Raw genomic sequence first — 21704 nt, forward strand, 5'->3', positions numbered from 1 at the left:
ACCCGTTTTTCTTCGTTGTCATCATAAATAATATCCTGTTGAGGTAAACTGCAATGCCATAAAGCATTTTTATTTCAGTGCGCTTCGATCATGGCTCGCACTCTAAACCAGCACTCTGAACCGGCATGTTGATATGCTCTTTCAACGTTCTCGAACGCGGTCTTGACGGGCTCATACCCGATTCCCTGTGCAACAACTAGGACTCCCACAAGTCGGAGCAGCTCGTCCTCAAACGTGACAATCTCGCCAGAATCATTCCCGGTTTCTGCAGCTGATGACGCTGGAGGTGACGGTATCGTTGTTGACACGATCAGGCAGGCCAGGATCCACTCAAAGTATTGGACCTGCAGTTTGACAAGCGTGGCAGAGAGAGCATCGGTGATCCATGCGTCCAGCGCCCCGGCTTGGTTCGCTCTGGTCAGGTATTGAAGAATAAAAATAAGCACCTTGAAGGGGGCATGGCAAATCGTACGGGAATCTTCCACCTGCTTGGCCAATGCCAGGGCTTCCTCGTCCGTAGGCTCCTTGGCCCACTCGGAAGATCGTGGCTCGGTTTGGTGCTGATCCTGCTCTTCAACAGTGACGCCTTCCATAGGCGTCTTCTCATCCTGCTCCTGCTTAGTTGTCGCATCGGCCTCTGTTGGTGCTCCTGCAGCTGTTGTCGCAGCGCCAGCCTCTCCAGAGATCCCGGCCCCCTCGTCATCCTCCTTCTCCTCTTTCGTCGCAGTTTCTCCGCCAATCTCCATCTTTTTGTTCTTATTGGCCTGTCCACGTCCTGTCCTATTCGGATCCTCATCCATATTCACATCCCCGTCCCCTGGCGTCTCGCCGCTGCCACCTGCATCTGCGTGGTGTCCGTTTTGCATCATATGTATCAGTCTGCGTTTCATCTCTTTGCGCCTCTTCTTCCCCCGTTTGCGGTCAGTCTTGATCGTCAGTTCCTCAATTTCGTTGCCGTGGACGACAGTAGCCAACATCATAGCCGTCTCCGCTGTCGATTGCGTCAATAACTCCTGTTCGTGCTGCGTCGTCTGCTGCGTCGTCTCCAGATCCTTGGGTTCCAGGTACAACATGCCTGCGATTCGACCGGCCACCCGCTTGGATTGAAACATGGCCAGGATCGCATAGAAGGGGCTCACGCGGCGGTTGTATAGGTTGCGGACACGTCGTTTCTTGGCACCCCCAAGTGCCGCAGATGTACGGAAAGTGGATGCCACGACTGGCACGGTTGCTGCTGCCGCTGTGGCTGGGATGGTAGCTGGAGCTGGAGCTGTGGATGATGACGAAGAGAACGGTGCTAATGATGTCCCTGCGGGTGCTCCTAGCACCGGTGTACCGGCTACGCCTGCTTTAGAGGCGATGGATACAAGATTTGCATTCTTCACTCCCTCGCTATCCTGCACTGGGATTTCAATTGGCTCGATCCACTTTTTCGATCCGGACTCCAGATACGTGCTGCTTTCCTCTGGCTTGATGACCAGGCTGACCAGGGCGCCCATTACTGTCTCCATAATCCATCCTCCCGTCCGGATCCCCGTTCGGCTTGATCCCATAGCAAGCTCGGTCGACGACGATGCTGACGCTTTCTTCAAGAACTTCTTCAGATCAAATCCTGGCGCCTGATCTTCCACATCCGTGTCCTTCTCACGTCCCTGATTGCCTTCCCAACACATGTAGTCGATGAGCATCTGGTCCAGCAAAAACTTCTGATCACTTGGATACACGGCTTTGATTAGACCAACCAGCTTTTCAGAAAATACGGCGCCGTCCATCCGACCGAGGAGAGAGATCCAGCGCTCGAGCTCTGATTCGACCTGAGCGGCATGTTTAGCAGGGAACTGTGCCAGCTGGGTCTGTCCGATGATGGGAGACCAAAGTGGGTTGTTGATTTTCGCCTGCTGCTGTGCGTTGGCGCTGCTGGTCAGTGAGGATGTCACGGGTGTCGGTTGTGGTGCAGAGGACGTTGGCGAGGGGTATCCTGCAAGGGCTTGGTCGAGATAGTAAGAGGATGATCTGAGCGTAGCCTCCGGGTTGCTGCCTGCTACTACTGCTACTGCTGATACTGCTGATGTTGCTTCTGTAGTAGTTGAGAGGTTCGAGACTGGTGACGAAGATCCTAGAGATGTCGACGGCGATCCTTGACCTCCCGCAGTCGCTCCCAATAAAGATGTTACCAGCGGTGATTCGATGCCACCACTACTTTTAAATCTCTTTCTACTCACAGGGTCTAGTGAATCTGCGCCTACCGTGCCTCCGACACCGGCCCCAATTCCTGCTCGCTTGATACCTCTGTCAGCGCCTGCTCCAGCCTGTCCTGACCTTGACTGCAACTTAGTGTCGGCAGCAACCTCTTGGTGGTAAAGACCCTGCAGCTTGGGGAGGCTACGTCCACGATCTGTCTCGAAGAAGATCTCCAAAGCGATGCATGCCTTCGAAAGCGTTAGCGCCAACTGATGACAGGATCTCTCAATCTCCTGCTCGTCTTCATGGTCGTTCATACTCGTCGCTGTCGTCGTCATATTAGTACCACCGCCTGCGGAGGAGCTAAGACCAAGTTCTCGAGCACCGTTGCCACTGTTGCTGCTGCTACTGTTGTTGCTGGATTTGGCATACCGACGGCAGGCGATTAGCGTCTGTACCAAAGCCATAACCGCCCGCCTTGCCAGTGCGGAATTCGACCGCCATTCAAAATCCAATGCTTCCACCAAATCGCCCGGTAAGTCGCGGTCGAACCCGCGCTGCGGCCCATACTCCAGATATGCATCGATGAATACCAGAACTATGATCTCTGGACACGCGGATTTCAGAAAGTTAAGTTGCCATGGCAGAACTCCTGTTCGCAGTCGTGATGGCTTGTGCCGCTGTGCTGCTTTGCTGTTGCTGCCCGATGTGCTCCCCGGTGTGCATTTCTGCTTATAGAACTTGTACAACTCCCATAAAAGCGGCTCACTGTCCCCTTTCTCCGCAATTGCATCGCCCATTCTTCTCTTCCTACTCTGCTTGACAGCGGTTCTCAGGATGCGCGGCATCCCCGTTTCCGTGAGTAAAGCCGCTGCTTTTGCGGCTACTGCAGCAGTTGAGAACATAGAGACCGATGACACGCCACTGGCGGGTTTCTTCGCGAGAACTGTTGCAATATCGGCGGCAAATCCGGCATTATGACACTCGGACCCTAGGTGAACCCAAGTTGACCGCGGTATCCGGGACAGCTGCGCCTGAAGCGACACAGGATCATTGGTCAATGGGGCCGTTGATACCGGGGATGCGTTCTGAAGCAGGGAAGCAAGTGATGCAGGCAGGAGGTCGTATGTACTGGCAGGCATATTGGGCGATGCGTTTTGGGCACACTAGGGCCAAAGTGTAAAAAGTGGGATAGGTGCCTGAAAAACTGACCAAATTGAAAGTTGGTCAATACGAATTTTGCAAACCCACGGCGAGACAAAGAACCAAGGAGTTGTGGTTCACCTGTTGGTAACGCGATTCTGGTTGATTCGCGACTCGATATTAGAGATGGAGATGACGGGTGCTTAGCAATTGCATTCTTGAGCAAAGCGATCTCGTTGAACCTCAAGGCCCAACTGATCACGTGCGGTCATCTCGGAAAAGATGCTTCAAGCACAGCATTTTTTAATTTTTTAGAGACGATCACCTTTATTGGAAGAAGATGGAGTGGATCGATAGCACTATCGTTCGTTCACCTAAAGACATCCGTATTCCTGAAGCTCGAGTTATCCTTCAGCGCATCGTTATGGGTCTTGTACTCCATGATTGTATCCGCAGGCAAGTTTAGCACTCGTTTCATCGTATCCCGGATCTTCAGATTGATCCGCCCCTCATGCGCCGACTGATTCCATAATGACAGGATGTCCTCGCTTCCACGGATCGACAGAACGGCTCCACAGATCTCGGTCCCAACTTCAAATTGATCCCCAATGACTGCTATCACCAAATCCTCCCAGTACCGGCTCGCCAGACCCTTCTTCAGGCGCACGATCCATTTCCCTCCGTGGATATTGGTTTCATCCTCCCATACAGGACGCACACCTTGCTTGAACAGGTGGTAATCGCTCACAGTCGGCAGCTCATGCGGTCGCTTCAAGTGAGAATATACTGCCCAAAAATCTTCTGCCTAGATCATTAGCAGGCACGAAATAGAAAATTGATGGTAAGTGTCGTCGTACTTATAATTCGTAGATCCCTATGTGCTTTCAAATTAATAAAAGCTGAAGGATCGAAGCCTCCTCACCGATCCAAAGGTTGCAATCTTTTTCATCGCGCCCTCATAGTTCAGAATCTTGCTGCCAGGAGCACGATGCATGAACCAAAACACCCAGTTGAAGTGCAATGGGTGCCGTGACACGATCCCCGTCGATCCCAAGGCCGTGCTGCCCACAGATCCTGATGCAGATCCACTCAGCGAGCCTCCTCCTCCTGGCCCTAAGCCAGATCCAGATCCCGAGCCTGAAATGGCGGCCAACCCGCTCGAGTTCCCTGCAACAGACAGCACTCCTGATTTGGATCCATGCCCAGATTCGACTCTGATGTTACTATTGCTGGTATTGCTAAAGTCCGCAGAGGTGATAGTATGGCTGGTACTGGAAATGATTGATGCGGAAAGAGGTGCCGAGGAGGATGCAGAAATCGAAGTTGTTGACACCAAGGACAAATTCTGACGCTGCAGCTGAACGAGCTTTGAACTCCCTGTCGCTGCTGTTGGTGCATTCTCGCTCTGAACACGAGGTCTAGCATGAGATTGTGGGAAAAAAAATCGACAAGTCAGCGCCAATTTAGAGTTTTGGGCAGTAAACAAGCACAAAAGCAGATCTGCCAGGCGCCCTCATGGCGATCCAAGGAAGGAAGTGATTTCGAGAAGGTTACGTTTTGCGGGGTCCCCATGCGGCATCCATAATGGTTGAATGTTTTGAGGAGGTGGGAGGGAAAGGCTGCAGTTGTCGGGAGAGTATTCTGAGGGAAGAATGAAAACTGAATCGATGAGAAACGAGCGCTCGTGAACTGGTTGATTCGTGACCTATGCATTCAAGAGCGAAAATGGCAAAAGTTGATCAGCTGCAAGCTCCTCCCAAATGGACGAATGCGTCCCAGTGCGGCTCGTTATTGTTGAGTGGATAGTATGCAGAGAAGAAAGCTGGGCCACACCTGCGACAAACGACCTTGACGAGAAGCAGAAAGGTTTCTCAGTTTACAAGGGAAAGGAGTCAGAGAGAGCTGAGTGGGTTCTCAGCGGATCGAGTGCTAGTGAGCGTGGCCAGTAATGCGAACGATGGATACAATGGCGAGGCCGCGTTGAAGACGAGTGCACGAAAGAACGAAAGCGTTTTAATATTGTTGCTGTGGATCTGTGAGTGTGGGCAAGTGAGTTTAGTTCAGAGAGAACAGAGGGGCAGAAAATACATCTTTAAACTACGACTGGTCACAGGGGAAAGACGCGCTCTGCTGCATGCAAAGCCGCGTCCAAGCTACATTCTCGCGTTGTACGGTGACGATCCCACAGCCTTGTTGCTGTACCAAACCAACTCCTCTTGCATGGTCTCATTGTCCGACGCAGGGTTACGCTTCCGAATCCGCTCATCGAACCAGTACTCGCCCGAGATCCCCTCGACCTCCTCGCTCAGCGCCAGATACAAGATCGTCCTCGCGCCCCTCTTTGGCGATCGCAACAAGATCTGTAATCCAATAGTTGTCAAAATATACAGGAACCACGAGTGGTGGAACAGATTCGTTCGGCATGATCCAGGGTGGAGACAATTGACAGTAATCTGCGGATGGTTCTTCTTCAACCACCTGGCCAAGTGTCGCACATACATCACAGTCGCTAGCTTCGAACCACAATAGTTATTAATGCGGTCGTAGGCCTTCGCAGATGTAATGCCCTGGTAGTTGATTTTTGAGGTCCCATAGTGTGCAGAAGACGCCGTCATGACAATTCGGGCCTTGGGAGCTCGCTGAACCAGAGGAAGCAGGAGGTGGGTGAGGTAGAAGTGACCCAGGTGGTTGATACCGAATTGGCTGTCGTGTCCTTCTGCAGTTGGTCGGAAATTTGGCAGATCCATGACACCGGCGTCTATGAGGAATAAAAAGGAAGTGAACCGAACATCAGATGTCTGCAGATACTATTGCTTGTTACGGCCTTTGCTATGGACGTTCGTAAAATGGGAAACATACTGTTGATGAGCAGGTCAACAACCTCTGTGCGCCGAGCGACCTCTTCAGCGAAGGACCGCACCTCCTTGAACGAGCCAAGGTCCAGATAGACGAAGTCGACGTTCATGTTAAGCGTCTTTGCTTTGATCGCTTCTACAGCTCGAATGCCCATCTCAGTTGCCCGGTCCCCTATGAAAGTAAATAAAAACAATTAGACGATAGAGCCGAGACCCTGACTACCTGCCTGCCAGGACAAAATCCGCTAGAACGACCCTTACCGATAATGAGATGATATCCTGCCTCTGCGATCGCCATCGCCGCCATGTATCCGAGTCCACTTGCTCCTCCTACATACAAAGACAATCCACACAAGTTGATGTCGTCAGCCATCCATCCATCATGGCCTACTTGTACCGTACAGCCAGGTGGAAAAAACAAACGCTACCGCTGCACCCAAACAACCTCCATACCTGTCAGCACCGCGACTTTACGTCGACCGCCCTTTGCCACTGTGTCCGTCATCAATGCTCGACTCGCTGCGATCGAACTATCAATCCTCTTCTCCACGGACGGCGCATTTCCGATCTGCCTCTCGCCCAGGATCCATTCGGGAACGTTTAGCAGGAAGACCTCCGCTAACAGGATACTGGCTTCGACCAGTCGATGGGGGATGTATCGCGATGTCGCGAGATTTATTGTCGTTCGGTCGTAGAGTGCTCCTCCTCGCTGAGTGTCCACGGTTGTGGGAGTATAGACCCGGACGGCGGCATCAGGAGCCGACGCAGCTGACTTGGATGAGGATTTGCTCATGGATACTGTTTGTTTATTTACTTATTTCGGCTGTTGTTTGATGGGATGGAGAAGGATTTGGGGGAAGTGCAAAGAGAAAAGGAGAAAGAAAGATTCCAAGACGATGCGGTGGTATTTGAATCCTGAAGAGAACTCGGCTGATGTCCTCTGTTGTGTTTATTCACTCCTTCACAAGTTCAGCCGAGCGCCTTTGTCCGCCGCCGTCGCGCTACATGGACTGTGGAGAAGAACACTGTTTTATGAGCGGCTAACCTTAAATTACAGACTGTGCTCCAAGTAAACCTCGGCTCGCTTCATCGACGAACGCGCTATCTCACTAGTCAACTCTACCATACATCTCTCCGCCTACCTTCTGACTGTCCTCTCTACTCCATAGCTTCAGCTGTTATGCCTTTGCTTGTGGACTAGACTAATCGAAGGATCTCAGGGCCATAGAGGAATGGGGTAGTCTTGGCGGTCATTCCGCAACACGTACAGTAGCAAGCATCCCAAATGCCGACTGTGCGTCCAGCAGTGGTTCTGTCCTCAAGTTCATGTGCGTTGTAAGATCACAGTAACAGTCAATACTGGCAGGGAGGAGATGCATTCGTTTACCAGACAAGTGACACCATTCAATTGTCTATCCACATCTGTTTCTTCAGAAACACATTGTCGCGCTTTTTCTTCTGTGCCATAATGTACTGGTACGCTACCTACTTCGCCCATTCCCGCACTCCTGGGACAAGACCTGGATTTGTGCGACTGTGTGTGTGCATGATTACTCTTCTCATAACTCCTATTCCCATATGCTGGTTTTTCGCGTCTTTTCTTTGTGCCCATCTGCCTTCAACTGTCCCTGCGAGACTAATCCACTTTTTCGACTTTGCTATTTTTACAGCTTCCTGATTCCCATTACCTTCTCAGGCTCAACCACCTTCACGCTCGCCTGATTGCCGCCACTACGATTGTTCTTAATCTACCACCTTTTAATAAGGACTTCAATATGTACCCTACTTCACGACTTTGAGGACAGGATAGGCGCTGTCCATGTCGATGCACTGACTTTCTTAACTATATCTTGAAAGGAGAAATGTAAAAAAACTACAGCGGGCAAGGCAGAGACACTGCAAGCGCAGAGACTCGGACGGAGGATCTACGATGGTCTTATTGCGGTGCAACGATGATAGTGGAGATCAACACCTACTTTCGAGGACTATTCGAGATTATTATGAGGAAGGTAAAGTTTAGTCGCAACGGCCATGCTCCTCCCATCGCTGCTGTGCACAACATGAAGTGAATCGTACTAACGTTAACAACGATGAGGACAGCGCTGAGGATGACAGGGTTCTCATTCTGTCTCAATTTGGTTCACCATCTCTCGCGGGCGGCAGTTTCTGCATTGAGCTCCAACATTTTTCGATATGATACAGGGTCTGAGCAGATATAAAACAGGACCTCAAGCACCTTCGCGTTATTGCCACGATGCTCTATCAACTAAGCTAAACGAAAGAAACATCAACTCATTCAAACGACTTTCCTTAGTCAAAGCCAAAGAGCCCCCCACCCACACACACACACACAAAAGTGACTCAAGAGCTGATACATGGGATGCAGCGCTAACTGAAAGGGTGTTGGTTACTTTCTATCGCAGAATGGACGATTTTGTCTCACGCCATTTGAATACAGTGAACTCCGTGGTTTACAGTATTCCTAGGCTTCCATTCTACTACAAGAGTGCGGAAAATCAACTGTCTTATCGTTCAGGAGGCTGGCAAGGCTGCGCCATTGATAACCAGCACTGTCGGAGACTCGTTGTTCTCAACAGAAAACTGACCGTTCCTGAGAACTTTAGTTATTGACCTTTTTGATCGGTTGATCCTTTAGCATTATTTTTTCGACAGCAACGGTGGAGATGGATACTATGCCTTGCAGCGTTTGCTCTTTTGGGAATACCAATTGACTGGCTCTATATGGTGCCTTTGCGCTTTCCCTTGTTTGTTGTTCGACCCCATAAACACGAGCGATGCATTACCCGAGAACTAAAAGAATGCCGTATTCCTGTACGGTGACCCTATGGGTCCCCTATCCTGCTATCATCCGACCAGAAGTACATCACTACAGCAGGATAATCTCGCACGCAATACGCAACGTTTATTTCGCCTTTATGATTATATAGTGCCATTTATTGTACAGTTGGAAGTGAGTCTTGCTCTAGGCTACGCTCGCTCTGCTGTTCGCCTTGAATCTGCAATTTCTCTAAAGGTTCCGAGATGTCCTGCTCCTGCTCTGTCGTGCTTGATCCTGGTCTATCTTGCTGTCCATGTTGCTTGTTGAGTGACACGAGGATGGCCGTGAAATCGCCGTATCTGTCGACCGGGTCCGTGTATAGCTCAGTTTTGCCTTCGCGATCCGACAGCCTGCCCACAATTCGCTGATGGCCCCATCCACGATCCAGCTTGTCGCCTACGTACTCGCAAACCGCCACATTCTGATCTTCTACTGCTTTGTCCTGTAGAACATTATCCCATAGTCCTCTTGACGCCATAAAAAGATAGCCGTGTTCAATGGCCGTAGTGTCGATAAATTTGATGTCGGGGCGGTTGGTCAGTACTGGGCTGTCAGGGTCCAGTTTATAAAGCAGGTCACCGATGCTGGCTGCTAGATTGATCGAGACACATCGTCCGGCATGATTTCGGTATGGGATGCCATATAGGCTCGATGCAAGGGCGCCTTCCCTAATTCGGACCTTGGCACCCTTCAGGTCCTCGCGCTGCTTCTTGTCATTCTTGATCTTTGTGTCAAACCTGATAACTGTGTCGTTGCGCGCTACAAACTCTCCTCCGTTGGCATGAATATTGGGCGCAAACCGCTCCAGAGACGGAATATGATCCTCGGTGTAAAAGTCGAGATTCCATCGCCCATTAGAATCGCGTGTGCTGAGAAGAGTGCGACTGTCGCCAACGTTCACAGAAATGATCCACTTGTCGATGATGACGTTGGCAACCAGCGTCGCTCCATCGTTTCCTGGGTCATGTTGGATTTTCTTGACCTTATAGTCTAGGTATTGTCTCTTTTTGTAGTCGAGATATTCCCGATCGATCAAATGAATTGCCTCCGTGAGCTGACTCTTGATAGATTCCTGAGCACTGGGCACCGACAGATCCTCAGGACTGTATTTTCCCAATATCACCTGCATTATCCTGGGGAACGTCGCGATCACGTATGAGGAACACGCTCGACCGCCATGACCATCGGTGATGCAGAAGATCCTCCCGAGGAACCCGCCTTCGTACTGTAAATCCGCCACAGCGAATCCATCCTCGCAGTCTGGCTTTGGCACCCTCAGACGTTCACTGTTCCTAAATCGGGAGTGTGTGTATCCCGTCTTCTGCTTTACCGCAAACATGGAAGGCTCCTGTGTTAAATTCACGCCGAACTTTGCTCTCTCGTCAGGATAGTCGTCCTCTGAGTCCTTTATATTTCTATGGGTCAATAATGAGTCGGATTTGTGATTTGTAGTGAGCTGTTAGTATGTGATCAATTGTATTGATTATATGAATCAGCGATCAGATTGTTTCAAACGATATAAATTCAGAATCTGGGTCAATAGCACCTACTCTAGTGACTTCGTAGACTCCTCTACTTCTGTAGAAACGGCGGACGAATCCACGGGATTGGACCGACTGGTTTTCACATCCGGAGCAGAATTTTCGGGCATGTCCTTGGAATTATCATGCATCCCCTGCTTGGAAGATGTTTCTGGTACAGGCAGATTTGTTCGCTCGTGTTTTGAGGATGATGGCGACCCTGATTGGCCGTCTGATGGTTCCTGTGAACCATCCTCCTCCAGGCTATCAGAGTCAGAGCTATGTAGTGTGGAGGCTTTCCGCTTTTTCGTTGTAGAGTACTCAGCAGCCTTCTCCTTCCCTTTTTCCGTTGACGTCAAAGCCTGTCCCACTGTTTAGTTGATGGTATTTCATTGAATCGACGTCGTGTGAGAAGCAATGTTTTATACAGCCTCCATATATGACCGGGTTAATAAACATAAAAAAAAATACCTTGATCAGCTCCGTTAGAAGCCACACCAGCTGAGTCAGGCGGCACTAGCACCCGAATGTCCATTCGATAGTATGTTGTGTTATTAACGCGCTGCTTTTCAATCGGATCGAACAACCCTAGTGCGGCTGATAGGGCTAATCCAGTAGAGATGGCGCCCTGAATTGTTCCCCTGGGTGTCATACCACTATATACAACAACGTGATTCCGCCCTGTTAGCATTTTGACTAGAATTGCTCGCACCCTCAGCATTAGAGCTTTTTGATATCATTCAGAGTGAAAAAGAAAAGAAAAGATATAACCCGGGAGAAACTAAAAACCACTTATCCGGGTTGGTTAATTTCACCCGCAGATGAAAGACACACTAGAAACACGCTGTGGAGCCCACAAAATCCTAGTGACTGGCTAACATACCCAAGATTGGCGAGATTAAAATGCCGAATGCCATCTAAACGCGTAAAACGCGACCCCTAAAACGTTAGTGTACTATGCATCAACTCGCGCCTCAGAAGGGATGTCAATACCAAGGTCATTCTAACCCACCTACGAGGTCGGATGCGCTTTGCCATGCATTCCCGTATAAAATAAGGACCTTGCAGATCGCAGAAAAGACCGGGTTTCTGTATTGCATTGGTCGCAGGTTGAAGTCGGCAAGGTCTGGTAGGGCTGTCGAGCGTGGTAACGGGCTGAGCTGTTCCGTGACCATATGTGGGATAGGCTTCGCGTGTATTTTCGTGTTTTGGGGCGTGATGAGCTCTGGTCCACCAGCGGACTCGTTCGCTGTTGACGAATCGGCGGCATCGTCTGGAGAAATCGACATGGCAGAAGGCAATGTTTGGGCATCGTCTATGCGTTTACCATACAGGGATGCCTCCAGTTATTAGATTCGTAAACCAGCACCAACAAACTCGATAACTGATTGTGCATATTAAATTTGACGGACTCGCATTCCGCCTTTCGAGTGATTACAACCAACGGACATTCGAATCTCGCATCAATTCACACTTCGCTAATACCATGGAGCAGGGTGCAGCAGCATCAAAATGGGCACGACAACCATCGAGCGACGAAGAAGAAACACAGAGAAAGAAGAAGAGGGAAAAGCGTTTCAAAAAGTCAAGGGATTCGCCAGCATTCCGTGAGGGCAGTGGGACACCGACCTCCTCGGCCAGCGGACGCACCCCACGCGAGGCGGACCAACATCGGGACTCTGCCCTCAGATACGAGACGACTGTGCGCTCCGAATCAGTGGAGCCAGCTGAAGTGGATAATTATGTCCGCGCTGGATCAGCAGTATCAACACCTAGAGAGTCGGTATTGGAGTCTTCGTCTCAGATGCAGGAGTATCGAATCACAATCCCTGATGCACCTCAGCACCCAGTCCTGGCAGGATGCCGAAGTGTCGAAAATTACGAGAAGCTAAACAGGATCTCGGAGGGCTCTTATGGGGTTGTCTATCGGGCAAGGGACCGTATCACAGGCGAAATTGTGGCACTCAAGAAGTTGAAGCTGGATCAGGAAAAGAATGGGTTTCCAATCACCAGTTTGCGCGAGATTTATACGCTCTTGTTGGCCAAGCATCCCCATATCGTCAACGTGCGCGAAATCGTTGTAGGCGACAAACTAACACAGTAAGAATTGTCCTGGATCAATATGCTATGGTCATACGTAGATACAGCGTTGAGTAATGACTAATGCAACCCTTTATCTTTGCTCCGTTAGGATCTTCATTGTAATGGACTTTATTGAACACGATCTGAAGGAGCTAATGAGCACTATGAAGCAGCCTTTCCTGCAGTCTGAAGTAAAGACATTGATGCTGCAACTTCTCTCTGCAACGGAGCTGCTCCACGAGAATTGGATCTTGCACCGCGATCTGAAAACATCCAATCTTTTGCTGAACAATCAAGGCGAGATCAAAGTGGCAGATTTCGGTCTGGCTAGACGATACGGAGAACCTCAAGGATTGATGACACAGCCAGTCGTTACTCTTTGGTACAGGTATGTTTCCCACACTCTGGCTATCGTATGGCACTTGCAGAAAGAAAAAAAACTTTGCGCCTAATTGTCAGTATCTGTGATCATTGATATAGAGCGCCAGAACTGCTTCTTGGGTCGAAGCAATATACCACCGCCATTGATATATGGTCAATAGGATGTATCTTTGCGGAATTTGTCAATAATGAGCCTTTACTACCCGGTCGAAGCGAAGCAGAGCAGCTAGAAAAGGTGGCTACATGGCTGGCGATGCCTATTGTGGATAAGGACTGGACAATTTTGAAGGACTTTTTAGCTAACGCACATCTTTCAATATTTTTGTTGCTCCATAGATCTTCAAGTTGCTTGGCGTACCAAATGACAAGATCTGGCCAGGATATTCAAAACTGCCCTTTACGAGCCATGTACCGAACTTTGTCCAGCCTTATAATTTGCTCCGCTCCCGGCTTCCGTACTTAACGGAAAACGGCCTAGACCTCATGTCAAGAATGTTAACTTACGACCCTGTGCAACGCATTACGGCAGAAGAAGCACTTCAGCATCCCTATTTCTCGTAAGTCCCGTCAAAATTGGTGGTCAGCTCTCGAATCGTATATTCAAACAAAAACTGATTCAATATTCGTATATTAGGGAAGCTCCTCCACCGAAACACCCTTCCATGTTTCCGACGTGGCCATCCAAAGGCGAAAGGTTTGTCCCAGCTTTCAACGTTATTCTGTTGCTGGTTGGCTCTTTCGCAATTGAAACTATGTTTCTTATGGTCTTATCACTATTATTATGAAACAGGACTGCAAAGCGCAATGCATCGCCCTCAGCGCCGCAGGCTGCTCATGGACATGGTCAGGATGAAGACGAGGCACCGGGCGGGATATTCAACTTTGCGAACCAAGAGTCGACTGGTTTCCGACTAAAAGTATAAAATCCGAATTCCTGTTGGCCTGTCCTTCAAATAAAAAAATGGAAATAAATATACTCTCTATTGTTGTATTGTATCATGGTGGGTATATAGACAGATGAATAAATTACAATAGCTGCAAGTCGTGAATCGCCCAGAGCAAGGAGGATTGGATGGTCATTGGGAACTTTGTCAGCAGTTGCAAGCAGAGGGGTTGTAAGTACTCGGGCCTATACCATTGGAGAAGAAAATAGTGTGAGACCTTCTTCATATGTAACTAACAGCAGAGCACAAACAGGTCCGCAGGATCTACAGGCGCGCGATCATACCTCATCCATGGTGCTTCGACCTCAACTTCAGCCTCAGTCTCTGGCTCAGCGTCCTCCTCTTCGTCCTGCAGCAGCGAGGACGCGTCATCATCTTTTGCGTTGGTGATGGGGATGCTCTTGGTTACGTGCGATACTTCAGATGCGAGCAGGACACTGCTGACCATGGATGTCCTGTCATCGAAATCTTCAACTCGTCCGCTGGAGATCTCGCTACGAGCAGCTCCAGAGATTGTGCGTGGCCGAATAGGCACTTCGGGTTCGTCATCCTTGTCCTCGTCTGACTTGTTATCCGAATCGTTCTCATCCGCCCCCTCTGCTTCTTCGTCCTGTGCATCTCCTCGCTGCTCCATGATCTTCTTTCGAGTCTCCTCCAACAACTCTGCAAGACGCTCCTCGATGCGATCGATAACTTCAAAAGGCGTCAGAGGTGCGATTTTGGTGATAGAATCCAGTAAGAGCTGAACAAATTCTAGGTGGTGTGGCCGCTTTAGCGCCAGCTGAAGAACCTGCCAAAAGAATTCCATGACTAGTGTAGACAGAGCAGGATACTCTTGGTGGTGATGAGCAGCTCCAGTGTCGCCTGATTTGCCTATTGGCTTGATTCTGAGAGGAGGCAGGTCTGTCAAGGAGTTGACGCCATATGAAATCATATTCAGCAGTGATCCAGAGGCTCCGGGATTGCGGAAAGATTCCAGTGTTGGGTCCTGGAAAGCGTGCAAGAGACCGTCTGCGATATAATTGACACCCTGAAGGTAGACATCGCCATCCAAGTTCGTCGCAAACTCGCCAAAGTAGACGTTGTTACGCGAATCAGCGTTTTCATCGACACCGTCCTTGAGCAAGAGAACAACCAGCTCAAAGGGCGCCCTGACCTTGATCACCTGATCCAAGAGCCACTGATATCCAGTACTGAAGGCGACCCTATAAAAGGTAGGAATACCTGATTTCGGGACGGTGGTCGCATCGTCATCCTCGCTTGGGATAACATAGTATTCGCGTCTTCGCAGCGGCACCTGAGAATTGTAGGCGGTGTAGTGGTCAACGACTTGGCGCAATGCCTCTACGTTTGATGCTCTACAGGGATGAAGCGGTAAAGAAGGGGCGCCTTTCAGCAGATAGATAGATTCCTGTCCTCCTGGGGGAAAGATGTAGCCAGGTCTGAGCTCTGACAGCTGAACTTCTGCCATGCGCAGGTCGCGGAACTTCTTGGGACCATAGAGGTTGCGCGCAATAACCAGCTCACAGTGATCCCTGATCTCGGTCTTGACCACTGCCACCCTGCACATCTGCTGAAGCGCATCCTTGTCAAACTTGAGGATTGCTTGGTCATCCTCGCGATCCTCAGGTCTGAGTGATCTGCTCAACTTTTCCATCAGCTCTGGTTGAGTCTAAAGAAAGCAAAAAAATGTCGATGGATATTGCTTATTGCTTAGTCCGGGGCCTGGTGAAAATTGAGAGCAGCTTTGCAATGCCGGCTGTATATTTTTACCTGGCACATCTGTGTGATCTCGTCCTGGAGCAAGGCCGTTGTCGTTCCCTTGAGCGAAAGGCGAGCTGCCTGTTTCATGACATCCATACCGCGGCGAATACGGGAATCCAGTGAGCTGGTTTGGAAATCGCGGTCAGAGCACCAACTGCCAGTATAGAGCAATCGAAGGGACGACTCGAACGCATAGAGCTCTGACGCATCCACGCATTGAATCTCGATCACCTGGGAGCCCTGGCTGTCCTTTTCATCCAGCAATGTGATGGCCCGCTCAGCATGATTCTTCTTTCCCGCCAAGAGGGCTGCGAAGAAGTCGCTCTCTTTGGCCAGGATACCGGAATGAAGGTGTAAGGTCTTTTTGAGCGATCCAGGAACCTGTAGTGTTACAGTAACATCGCTGTATAGGCCCTCCTCGAAAAGAACACGACTGGCGCTGAGATGAGACATGGGAGCAGGTGCGGGCTCGGGACTGAGGACTGGACTACTAGTGACGGGCGAGGAAACACTCATGGCTGATACCCGTCTTGAATTGGACCGCGAAGGAGGAAAAGACGGCAGAAAGGAACTGAACTCCATCATGGGCAGTGATATAGAACGTAACGAATGAGCGAGTGCGAGAGTGGGTTGATGAGACGAGATTGGAAAGAGGGGAGAGAATGACCACGAAGGACAGATGAGCGTTCAGTTCAAGAGAGGAAGTTCAAAAAAAAAATAGGCACTCAATTCAACCTTTTCTGTCCCGCCCTCGTTTCTTTGTGTGACCCTCAGCAGAAAGTCCTCCTCTCTCCCATATCGCCCTCACTTTCCTGCGTTTCTATGCCGTGGCCATGCAATAGTAAAATACCCAGGGCACACAGCGAGGACAGTGGATAGTCAGTATGTCCATGATAGCAGCGGCCATGTTTGACGGGTGAGCCTTTTACCGTGTATGTGGTGTATGTCACAGCGGTTCCTGAAAAATAATGGGACGTGCAAGTAGGGAGCGGAACGTGCAATTGAAGAGCCGGCTGAGACTACTTGCTTTAAAAGGATGTAGGTTAGCTGCAGACTTAGGCCTTGCATGTGGAGGAAGTGGTGCCAATTGGTGTACTTGGGTCTGATTCAATCGCATCGATTTGACATGCGGGGCAGAAAGTATCATACCCTAGGCGTTTCTGGAGGGAGACAGCTGCTCGGGGTCCTGGGTTTTCTTGTGAGTCTCGCCTGGCGGCATCCATCGTGAGCTGCGAAGGGAGAGGAAGGGATCATTGCGATCCACCATCTGGAGACAGTATTTTTTTTCATCATCCCATTGCGTTGGTTTGCCTATTCTGTCGTTTCCTCGTTATTTCTCCCATAAACATCGATCGATTCTATTTTATTACTGGCACTTCAGCAGCAGTAGCCTGTGAGCGGCCTAATGTCTATGAAGCATAACTGTACCGACGATTTATTTTTCATTTTCCTATTTCGCTTTCGCCTGCTGCTCTCTCTTTTTTTATTTCACCCTTTCCTCTCACCTCACTCTTCTTGCTCTCTGTCTCTCTTTTCTTTCTTTCTTTCATAAACATTCACTTATTCATTCATATCCCAAGGAATAGAGTCTACACAATATCCCACCATGATGAAATCGGCAGTGCCTAGGCCAGCCGCCCAGGCTGCTGACTCCACCCTCTTCACCTCGTCTTCCTCCTCTGCAGACATCCCACATGTGCCTATCCAAAAGGCCCCTGCTCTCGACATGTCCACCGTCGCTACAACCGCCCCGCCAGAGAACCTGCGGACAGACCCTCCTACGCGCATCTTTGGTCTGCAGGATGCCCCCTGCTTCTACCCGACCCCACAAGAGTTTTTGGAGCCACTCAAGTATATTGAGCGCATCCGCCCAGAGGCTGAACAAGCCGGCATCTGCAAAATCATCCCCCCTGACGGCTGGAAACCCCCTTTTGCACTTGACACTGAGGTAGGTGTAGGCCATTCTTTTGCTTGCTTGCGCAGGGCTTTGCTTAGCACACAAATATCCCATACCCGCACACATGCACACTGGGGAATGGTTCTTGGCCTTTCATCCTATAGGTGAAAGTGAAAAATGTATTTTTTTATTCTGAGCAGTGTTGCTATATGCTGTGGCCCTCTGTTCAGCGCCCCATTCTCTGCACTGTTTCAAATACCCATTATTTTTTTATTTTTTCTGTGTGCGCTACCGGCAAGTCTTAAGAAGGAAGGTGGAGTGTGGGGATGGAAGCCTACGGGAGGATGAGGCGTAGTTCAGAACATAGGAAGACCTAGAGAAACTAGGGAATCATAAAAACGATCTGGGAAAATATGCTATCTAACGACGTTCTTCTGTCCCTCTATTCCTTCATACCTTTGTCAGGTCTTCCGCTTCAAGACTAGGATTCAGAGACTGAATTCGATGGAGGGCCAGACGAGAACCAACCTCAACTACCTCGAACAACTTTACAAATTCCACCGCCAGCAAGGCCACCCCGTCTACAAGATCCCGCAGCTGGACAAGCGGCCCATCGATCTCTTTCAGCTCAGGAAGGAAGTTGCGGCTCGAGGCGGATACCAAAAAGTACGCTAAGGCAAAACACGAAAAGGAGACATTTGATTCCCTTTGACCCTATTCATCCCGCGGGGAGAGAGACATATAACGAGTACAATCGTATTTATGTTAGCCAAAAGGATAACATTACGATGGCTGTGACCCATACTCATCCACCCCACGGGATCCCCCTTTTGTTGCTGAATAGGTGACGGCAGGAAAAAAATGGGCAGAAATTGGACGCGGACTGAATTATACGCGGAAGCAGTGCACATCAATGTCGAACGCCCTCAAGACCGCGTATCTCAATATCATCCTGCCCTATGAGATCTACCTTGCTAAGCACAAGCAAACTAGTTCCCCAGAAAGCTCGCCTGGAATCGCCGCTGCCGGCACCAAACGAGGGGCAACCATGGACAGCGAGGACTCTCTTGTCACCCCTGCGGCGTCTCCACCTAGCAACGACAGCATACTTCCTACGCCGGCAAGACGATCGAAACGTTTAAAAAAGGAGCCCACCTCCTATGCAGGTACTTAACTCTACGTCCTCCTTTTCTTCATTATCGGCAAAAATTTTCGCGATGAACGCATTATCTTGTCTATTGTTGCGACTATGTCCATGAACAGTGATTGAAAATTTTGTCCGCTCTAGAATCTGCGCCTTCATCTCCAGCTACACCTCGACCGGAGCGAATGTCGGTGGAGCCGACTTCAGCGAAAGCAGAGAACAACACCGACAGCAACGCGGACATCGATACCGCCAAGGCGATCTGTGAACTGTGTCATGTGGGTGGACACCTTGACAAGATGCTTATTTGCGATGGATGCGAGCTTGGACACCATACCTTCTGTCTCAACCCACCGTTGCTGCATGTCCCCAAGACGGACTGGTATTGCCCCAAATGTCTAATTGCTGGCGAGGATTTTGGATTCGAGGAAGGCGAGGAGTATTCACTTAGCTCCTTCCAGCAAAAGTGCAACGCCTTTAAAAAGGAGTGGTTTGAAAACCAAGGATATAAGGACGATGAGGTTCCAGAGGATGTAGTCGAGCGGGAGTTCTGGAGACTTGTCGAAAATGCGTTCGAAACGGTGGAGGTCGAGTATGGCGCAGACCTCCACTCTTCGCAGCACGGCAGGTAAATTCTCTGAAGTGGGGTATTTTTTTACGTCAATCCTACCTGGCACTGCGGACACGGAGTACTGACATGGTCATACTTGATGCCGATGAAATAGTGGGTTCCCGATGCGAACGCGTGATCCGTTGAACGAGTACTCGACTGATCCGTCCAACCTGAACAACATGCCGACGCTTCCACAGTCGCTCTTCCGTCATATCAAATCAGACATCTCAGGCATGATGATCCCTTGGCTCTATGTCGGCATGTGCTTCTCGACGTTCTGCTGGCACAACGAGGATCATTACACATATTCGATCAACTATATGCATTGGGGCGAAACCAAGACCTGGTATGGCATCCCCGCCTCAGACGCTACCAAATTTGAGGACACGATGAGGCAGTCCGTTCCTGAGCTGTTTGAGCAGCAGCCTGACCTTCTTTTCCAGCTCGTGACGATGCTCTCACCTGGAAGACTGGTGGAAAATGGTGTTAAGGTCCTGGCACTGGACCAAAGACCCGGCCAGTTCGTCGTGACCTTTCCCCAAGCTTACCACGCTGGATTTAACCATGGGGTATGTCCACTATTGATCGTTTGATTTATACTATGAAGTTGTTATACTACGGCGGATGACTAATATCATTTCTTTTTTATGGCCATATTAGTTCAACTTTGCGGAGGCGGTCAACTTTGCGCCACCAGACTGGTGCCAATTTGGAATCGAATGTGCACTGCGATACAAGGCTCACAAAAAGCACCCCGTCTTTTCTCATGATGAGCTCATCATCACGACGGCACTCAAGGACGGCAACATCCCCGAGACAGCGCAATGGCTACAATACGAGATGAAGGAGCTGCTCGAACGCGAGATGGCCCAGCGAAGACGCACATTGGCTCAGTATCCGTTTATGCGCGTGGTTCTGGAAGAGGTGGATCGACCCGAGGAGGAAGTTCAGTGCATGTACTGCAATTCGTATGTTTATCTGTCCCAGGTTGCCTGCAGCTGTGGACCGAAGGTTACGTGCGGCGATCATATTACAGAGGTAAGGGAGAACTAGTCAATATTTGCTTTTGCCGGTTTTTTTTGCGTATGTTGCCATAATAGATCGCCTGTGTGCTAACGCGAGTGATCTATCGTCTTTTTTTTCAGCTTTGTGAATGCGATATGAAGGAGCGGTTCTTGAGGGTACGATTCTCGGACACAGAACTCGAGGAGATGACCCAGCGTATTGCCATAACGGCGGCAAACACCTAAGGAGAAGCAATAAACTTTCTGGGGTGAATTGTGTGCATCCCGCCATCAGCGGATGGGCAGTGGAGGAGCAAGGCTAGGGTTGAAGACATGGAAGGGCTTCAAATATAATACCAAAAACGAGGACAGGTCACCGCCTGTTTCTTTATTTTTCTTTTCTTCGTCTTCTTTTCTTCTACTTTTTTTTCTTCGTCATCGTCTCTTGGCGCTCTAATGGCAAGATACTCCTTGCTTGAACGCGTTGCCATAACGTTTTTTTTTCATTTGTACATCGCTTGTATCATGCTCTCGCAATAAAAAATAAAACAATAACAACAGATCATTAATTTCCGATAACTGCAGGTGTCTCTTCATTCGATTCATTGGGAGAAGAGTAAATATTTGTGGAATAGAAGCAGGACTCAATGCGCCCAAAGCATATCATGCAATTCATCGATATCGACCGCCGGATGCACATTCATCAACTGGTCAGTATCATCCAGCAATCCAAAGTCATAGTTCAACACACCTCCTTCGCCTCCATCATGAATCCTCAGTCGGTCGTGCAGTCCTTTCTTACTATCCAACCTATGCTCACCCAACGCCCCTTCCGTACCGTTCACCATCAGTAGCGACGATGCTGCATCTGCCACCACTGCTGCTTCCTCGGCCGCGACCACGGACTCATTCTTCTTCAGGGCTTTGGCGCTCTTGTTAGACGAAGACATCGGCGGGCTGTTCGCATGCTTTCGATTTATTGATACAAAATCGCCAGAACCTACCGCTGCGGCTGGATGTTCGGCATGACTGACAAGTCCTGCAAGCCTTTGATTGATATCCAAATCTCCCTTATCTCGCGCCAGCGCAATGCTCTGTTCTAAATTCGCACCTGTCGCAGCATGCGATCCCTGCTGCTGCTGTTGTTACTGTTGTTGTTGGGTTCGTAGCAGGCGGTGATGCAAGACACTATTCTCTCCCGAATAAATGACCTCGGTGCCTGCATCAATCCCCGAAATCCCATCGCTGTATCCGACCATAAACGCTCCCGGCGAGGCATCACACAAGCGTCTCAGAATCCGATCCAACATTGAGACATGGTTTGTGCACAATCGGCG

The 21704-nt window shown here is 49.8% G+C and overlaps 9 protein-coding genes across 9 annotated transcripts; 3 read left to right on the forward strand and 6 right to left on the reverse strand.

Moving 5' to 3' along the window:
- Positions 1–41: 41 nt before the first annotated feature.
- Positions 42–3562, reverse strand: BC939DRAFT_463571 (uncharacterized protein). The gene is made up of 2 exons (XM_051557255.1): positions 3466–3562; positions 42–3388 (listed from the first exon to the last, which is right to left on the reverse strand). The coding sequence occupies exon 2, from the start codon at positions 3321–3323 to the stop codon at positions 75–77; it is 3249 nt and encodes a 1082-aa protein (XP_051408323.1). The 5' UTR covers positions 3324–3388; positions 3466–3562; the 3' UTR covers positions 42–74.
- A 67-nt stretch (positions 3563–3629) lies between these two features.
- Positions 3630–5399, reverse strand: BC939DRAFT_415262 (translation initiation factor eIF 4e-like domain-containing protein). Its single transcript, XM_051552993.1, has 4 exons — positions 5158–5399; positions 4879–5029; positions 4247–4742; positions 3630–4129 (listed from the first exon to the last, which is right to left on the reverse strand). Exons 2-4 carry the CDS (start codon positions 4905–4907, stop codon positions 3695–3697), a joined length of 960 nt encoding a protein of 319 aa, XP_051408324.1. The 5' UTR covers positions 4908–5029; positions 5158–5399; the 3' UTR covers positions 3630–3694.
- Positions 5400–7034, reverse strand: BC939DRAFT_496067 (uncharacterized protein). Its single transcript, XM_051559671.1, has 4 exons — positions 6633–7034; positions 6441–6509; positions 6184–6351; positions 5400–6082 (listed from the first exon to the last, which is right to left on the reverse strand). The coding sequence occupies exons 1-4, from the start codon at positions 6970–6972 to the stop codon at positions 5478–5480; spliced, it is 1182 nt and encodes a 393-aa protein (XP_051408325.1). The 5' UTR covers positions 6973–7034; the 3' UTR covers positions 5400–5477.
- Positions 7035–9123: 2089 nt separating this feature from the next.
- Positions 9124–11911, reverse strand: BC939DRAFT_532138 (uncharacterized protein). The gene is made up of 5 exons (XM_051561644.1): positions 11551–11911; positions 11422–11455; positions 11010–11194; positions 10569–10908; positions 9124–10433 (listed from the first exon to the last, which is right to left on the reverse strand). Exons 1-5 carry the CDS (start codon positions 11825–11827, stop codon positions 9134–9136), a joined length of 2136 nt encoding a protein of 711 aa, XP_051408326.1. The 5' UTR covers positions 11828–11911; the 3' UTR covers positions 9124–9133.
- A 61-nt stretch (positions 11912–11972) lies between these two features.
- On the forward strand, positions 11973–13968 carry BC939DRAFT_463582 (kinase-like domain-containing protein). The gene is made up of 6 exons (XM_051557256.1): positions 11973–12638; positions 12730–13008; positions 13101–13236; positions 13338–13558; positions 13636–13695; positions 13792–13968. Exons 1-6 carry the CDS (start codon positions 12025–12027, stop codon positions 13922–13924), a joined length of 1443 nt encoding a protein of 480 aa, XP_051408327.1. The 5' UTR covers positions 11973–12024; the 3' UTR covers positions 13925–13968.
- BC939DRAFT_463585 (uncharacterized protein) lies at positions 13909–16410 on the reverse strand. Its single transcript, XM_051557257.1, has 4 exons — positions 15719–16410; positions 14230–15617; positions 14032–14130; positions 13909–13943 (listed from the first exon to the last, which is right to left on the reverse strand). The coding sequence occupies exons 1-4, from the start codon at positions 16292–16294 to the stop codon at positions 13913–13915; spliced, it is 2094 nt and encodes a 697-aa protein (XP_051408328.1). The 5' UTR covers positions 16295–16410; the 3' UTR covers positions 13909–13912.
- Positions 16411–17202: 792 nt separating this feature from the next.
- Positions 17203–18578, forward strand: BC939DRAFT_297845 (ARID DNA-binding domain-containing protein). Its single transcript, XM_051551348.1, has 3 exons — positions 17203–17657; positions 18072–18272; positions 18376–18578. Exons 1-3 carry the CDS (start codon positions 17316–17318, stop codon positions 18385–18387), a joined length of 555 nt encoding a protein of 184 aa, XP_051408329.1. The 5' UTR covers positions 17203–17315; the 3' UTR covers positions 18388–18578.
- Positions 18579–18842: 264 nt separating this feature from the next.
- Positions 18843–20812, forward strand: BC939DRAFT_297792 (JmjC domain, hydroxylase-domain-containing protein). The gene is made up of 4 exons (XM_051551347.1): positions 18843–19378; positions 19476–19932; positions 20024–20401; positions 20509–20812. Exons 1-4 carry the CDS (start codon positions 18936–18938, stop codon positions 20611–20613), a joined length of 1383 nt encoding a protein of 460 aa, XP_051408330.1. The 5' UTR covers positions 18843–18935; the 3' UTR covers positions 20614–20812.
- Positions 20813–21011: 199 nt separating this feature from the next.
- Positions 21012–21677, reverse strand: BC939DRAFT_506707 (uncharacterized protein; the record flags this gene model as incomplete). The annotated part of the gene is made up of 2 exons (XM_051560812.1): positions 21012–21414; positions 21517–21677. 2 exons carry the CDS (start codon positions 21675–21677, stop codon positions 21012–21014), a joined length of 564 nt encoding a protein of 187 aa, XP_051408331.1.
- Positions 21678–21704: the final 27 nt, after the last annotated feature.

This window comes from Gamsiella multidivaricata (genome assembly GCF_025024155.1).
Source record: "Gamsiella multidivaricata strain RSA 2152 chromosome Unknown BC939scaffold_77, whole genome shotgun sequence".
Taxonomy (NCBI): domain Eukaryota; kingdom Fungi; phylum Mortierellomycota; class Mortierellomycetes; order Mortierellales; family Mortierellaceae; genus Gamsiella; species Gamsiella multidivaricata.

Bases quoted from the DNA above. Each gene is read 5' to 3' on its own strand.
- BC939DRAFT_463571 (XM_051557255.1), bottom strand. From the start codon at position 3,323: ATGCCTGCCAGTACATACGACCTCCTGCCTGCATCACTTGCTTCCCTG.
- BC939DRAFT_415262 (XM_051552993.1), bottom strand. From the start codon at position 4,907: ATGGATGCCGCATGGGGACCCCGCAAAAC. The intron at 4,743-4,878 runs GTAACCTTCTCG...ATCTCATGCTAG, and splicing joins GCATGGGGACCCCGCAAAAC to ACCTCGTGTTCAGAGCGAGA. The intron at 4,130-4,246 runs GTGAGGAGGCTT...CTAATGATCTAG, and splicing joins AGATTGCAACCTTTGGATCG to GCAGAAGATTTTTGGGCAGT.
- BC939DRAFT_496067 (XM_051559671.1), bottom strand. From the start codon at position 6,972: ATGAGCAAATCCTCATCCAAGTCAGCTGCGTCGGCTCCTGATGCCGCC. The intron at 6,510-6,632 runs GTATGGAGGTTG...CTTTGTATGTAG, and splicing joins TAAAGTCGCGGTGCTGACAG to GAGGAGCAAGTGGACTCGGA. The intron at 6,352-6,440 runs GTAAGGGTCGTT...TTACTTTCATAG, and splicing joins AGGATATCATCTCATTATCG to GGGACCGGGCAACTGAGATG.
- BC939DRAFT_532138 (XM_051561644.1), bottom strand. From the start codon at position 11,827: ATGTCGATTTCTCCAGACGATGCCGCCGATTCGTCAACAGCGAACGAG. The intron at 10,909-11,009 runs GTATTTTTTTTT...TCAACTAAACAG, and splicing joins TTCTAACGGAGCTGATCAAG to TGGGACAGGCTTTGACGTCA. The intron at 10,434-10,568 runs GTAGGTGCTATT...ATTGACCCATAG, and splicing joins GAGTCTACGAAGTCACTAGA to AAATATAAAGGACTCAGAGG.
- BC939DRAFT_463582 (XM_051557256.1), top strand. From the start codon at position 12,025: ATGGAGCAGGGTGCAGCAGCATCAAAATGGGCACGACAACCATCGAGC. The intron at 12,639-12,729 runs GTAAGAATTGTC...TTGCTCCGTTAG, and splicing joins GTAGGCGACAAACTAACACA to GATCTTCATTGTAATGGACT. The intron at 13,237-13,337 runs GTGGCTACATGG...GTTGCTCCATAG, and splicing joins AAGCAGAGCAGCTAGAAAAG to ATCTTCAAGTTGCTTGGCGT.
- BC939DRAFT_463585 (XM_051557257.1), bottom strand. From the start codon at position 16,294: ATGATGGAGTTCAGTTCCTTTCTGCCGTCTTTTCCTCCTTCGCGGTCC. The intron at 15,618-15,718 runs GTAAAAATATAC...TGCTTTCTTTAG, and splicing joins AGATCACACAGATGTGCCAG to ACTCAACCAGAGCTGATGGA. The intron at 14,131-14,229 runs GTATGATCGCGC...CCAATGGTATAG, and splicing joins GTCGAAGCACCATGGATGAG to GCCCGAGTACTTACAACCCC.
- BC939DRAFT_297845 (XM_051551348.1), top strand. From the start codon at position 17,316: ATGATGAAATCGGCAGTGCCTAGGCCAGCCGCCCAGGCTGCTGACTCC. The intron at 17,658-18,071 runs GTAGGTGTAGGC...TACCTTTGTCAG, and splicing joins CTTTTGCACTTGACACTGAG to GTCTTCCGCTTCAAGACTAG.
- BC939DRAFT_297792 (XM_051551347.1), top strand. From the start codon at position 18,936: ATGTCGGTGGAGCCGACTTCAGCGAAAGCAGAGAACAACACCGACAGC. The intron at 19,933-20,023 runs GTATGTCCACTA...TGGCCATATTAG, and splicing joins ACGCTGGATTTAACCATGGG to TTCAACTTTGCGGAGGCGGT. The intron at 20,402-20,508 runs GTAAGGGAGAAC...CTTTTTTTTCAG, and splicing joins GCGGCGATCATATTACAGAG to CTTTGTGAATGCGATATGAA.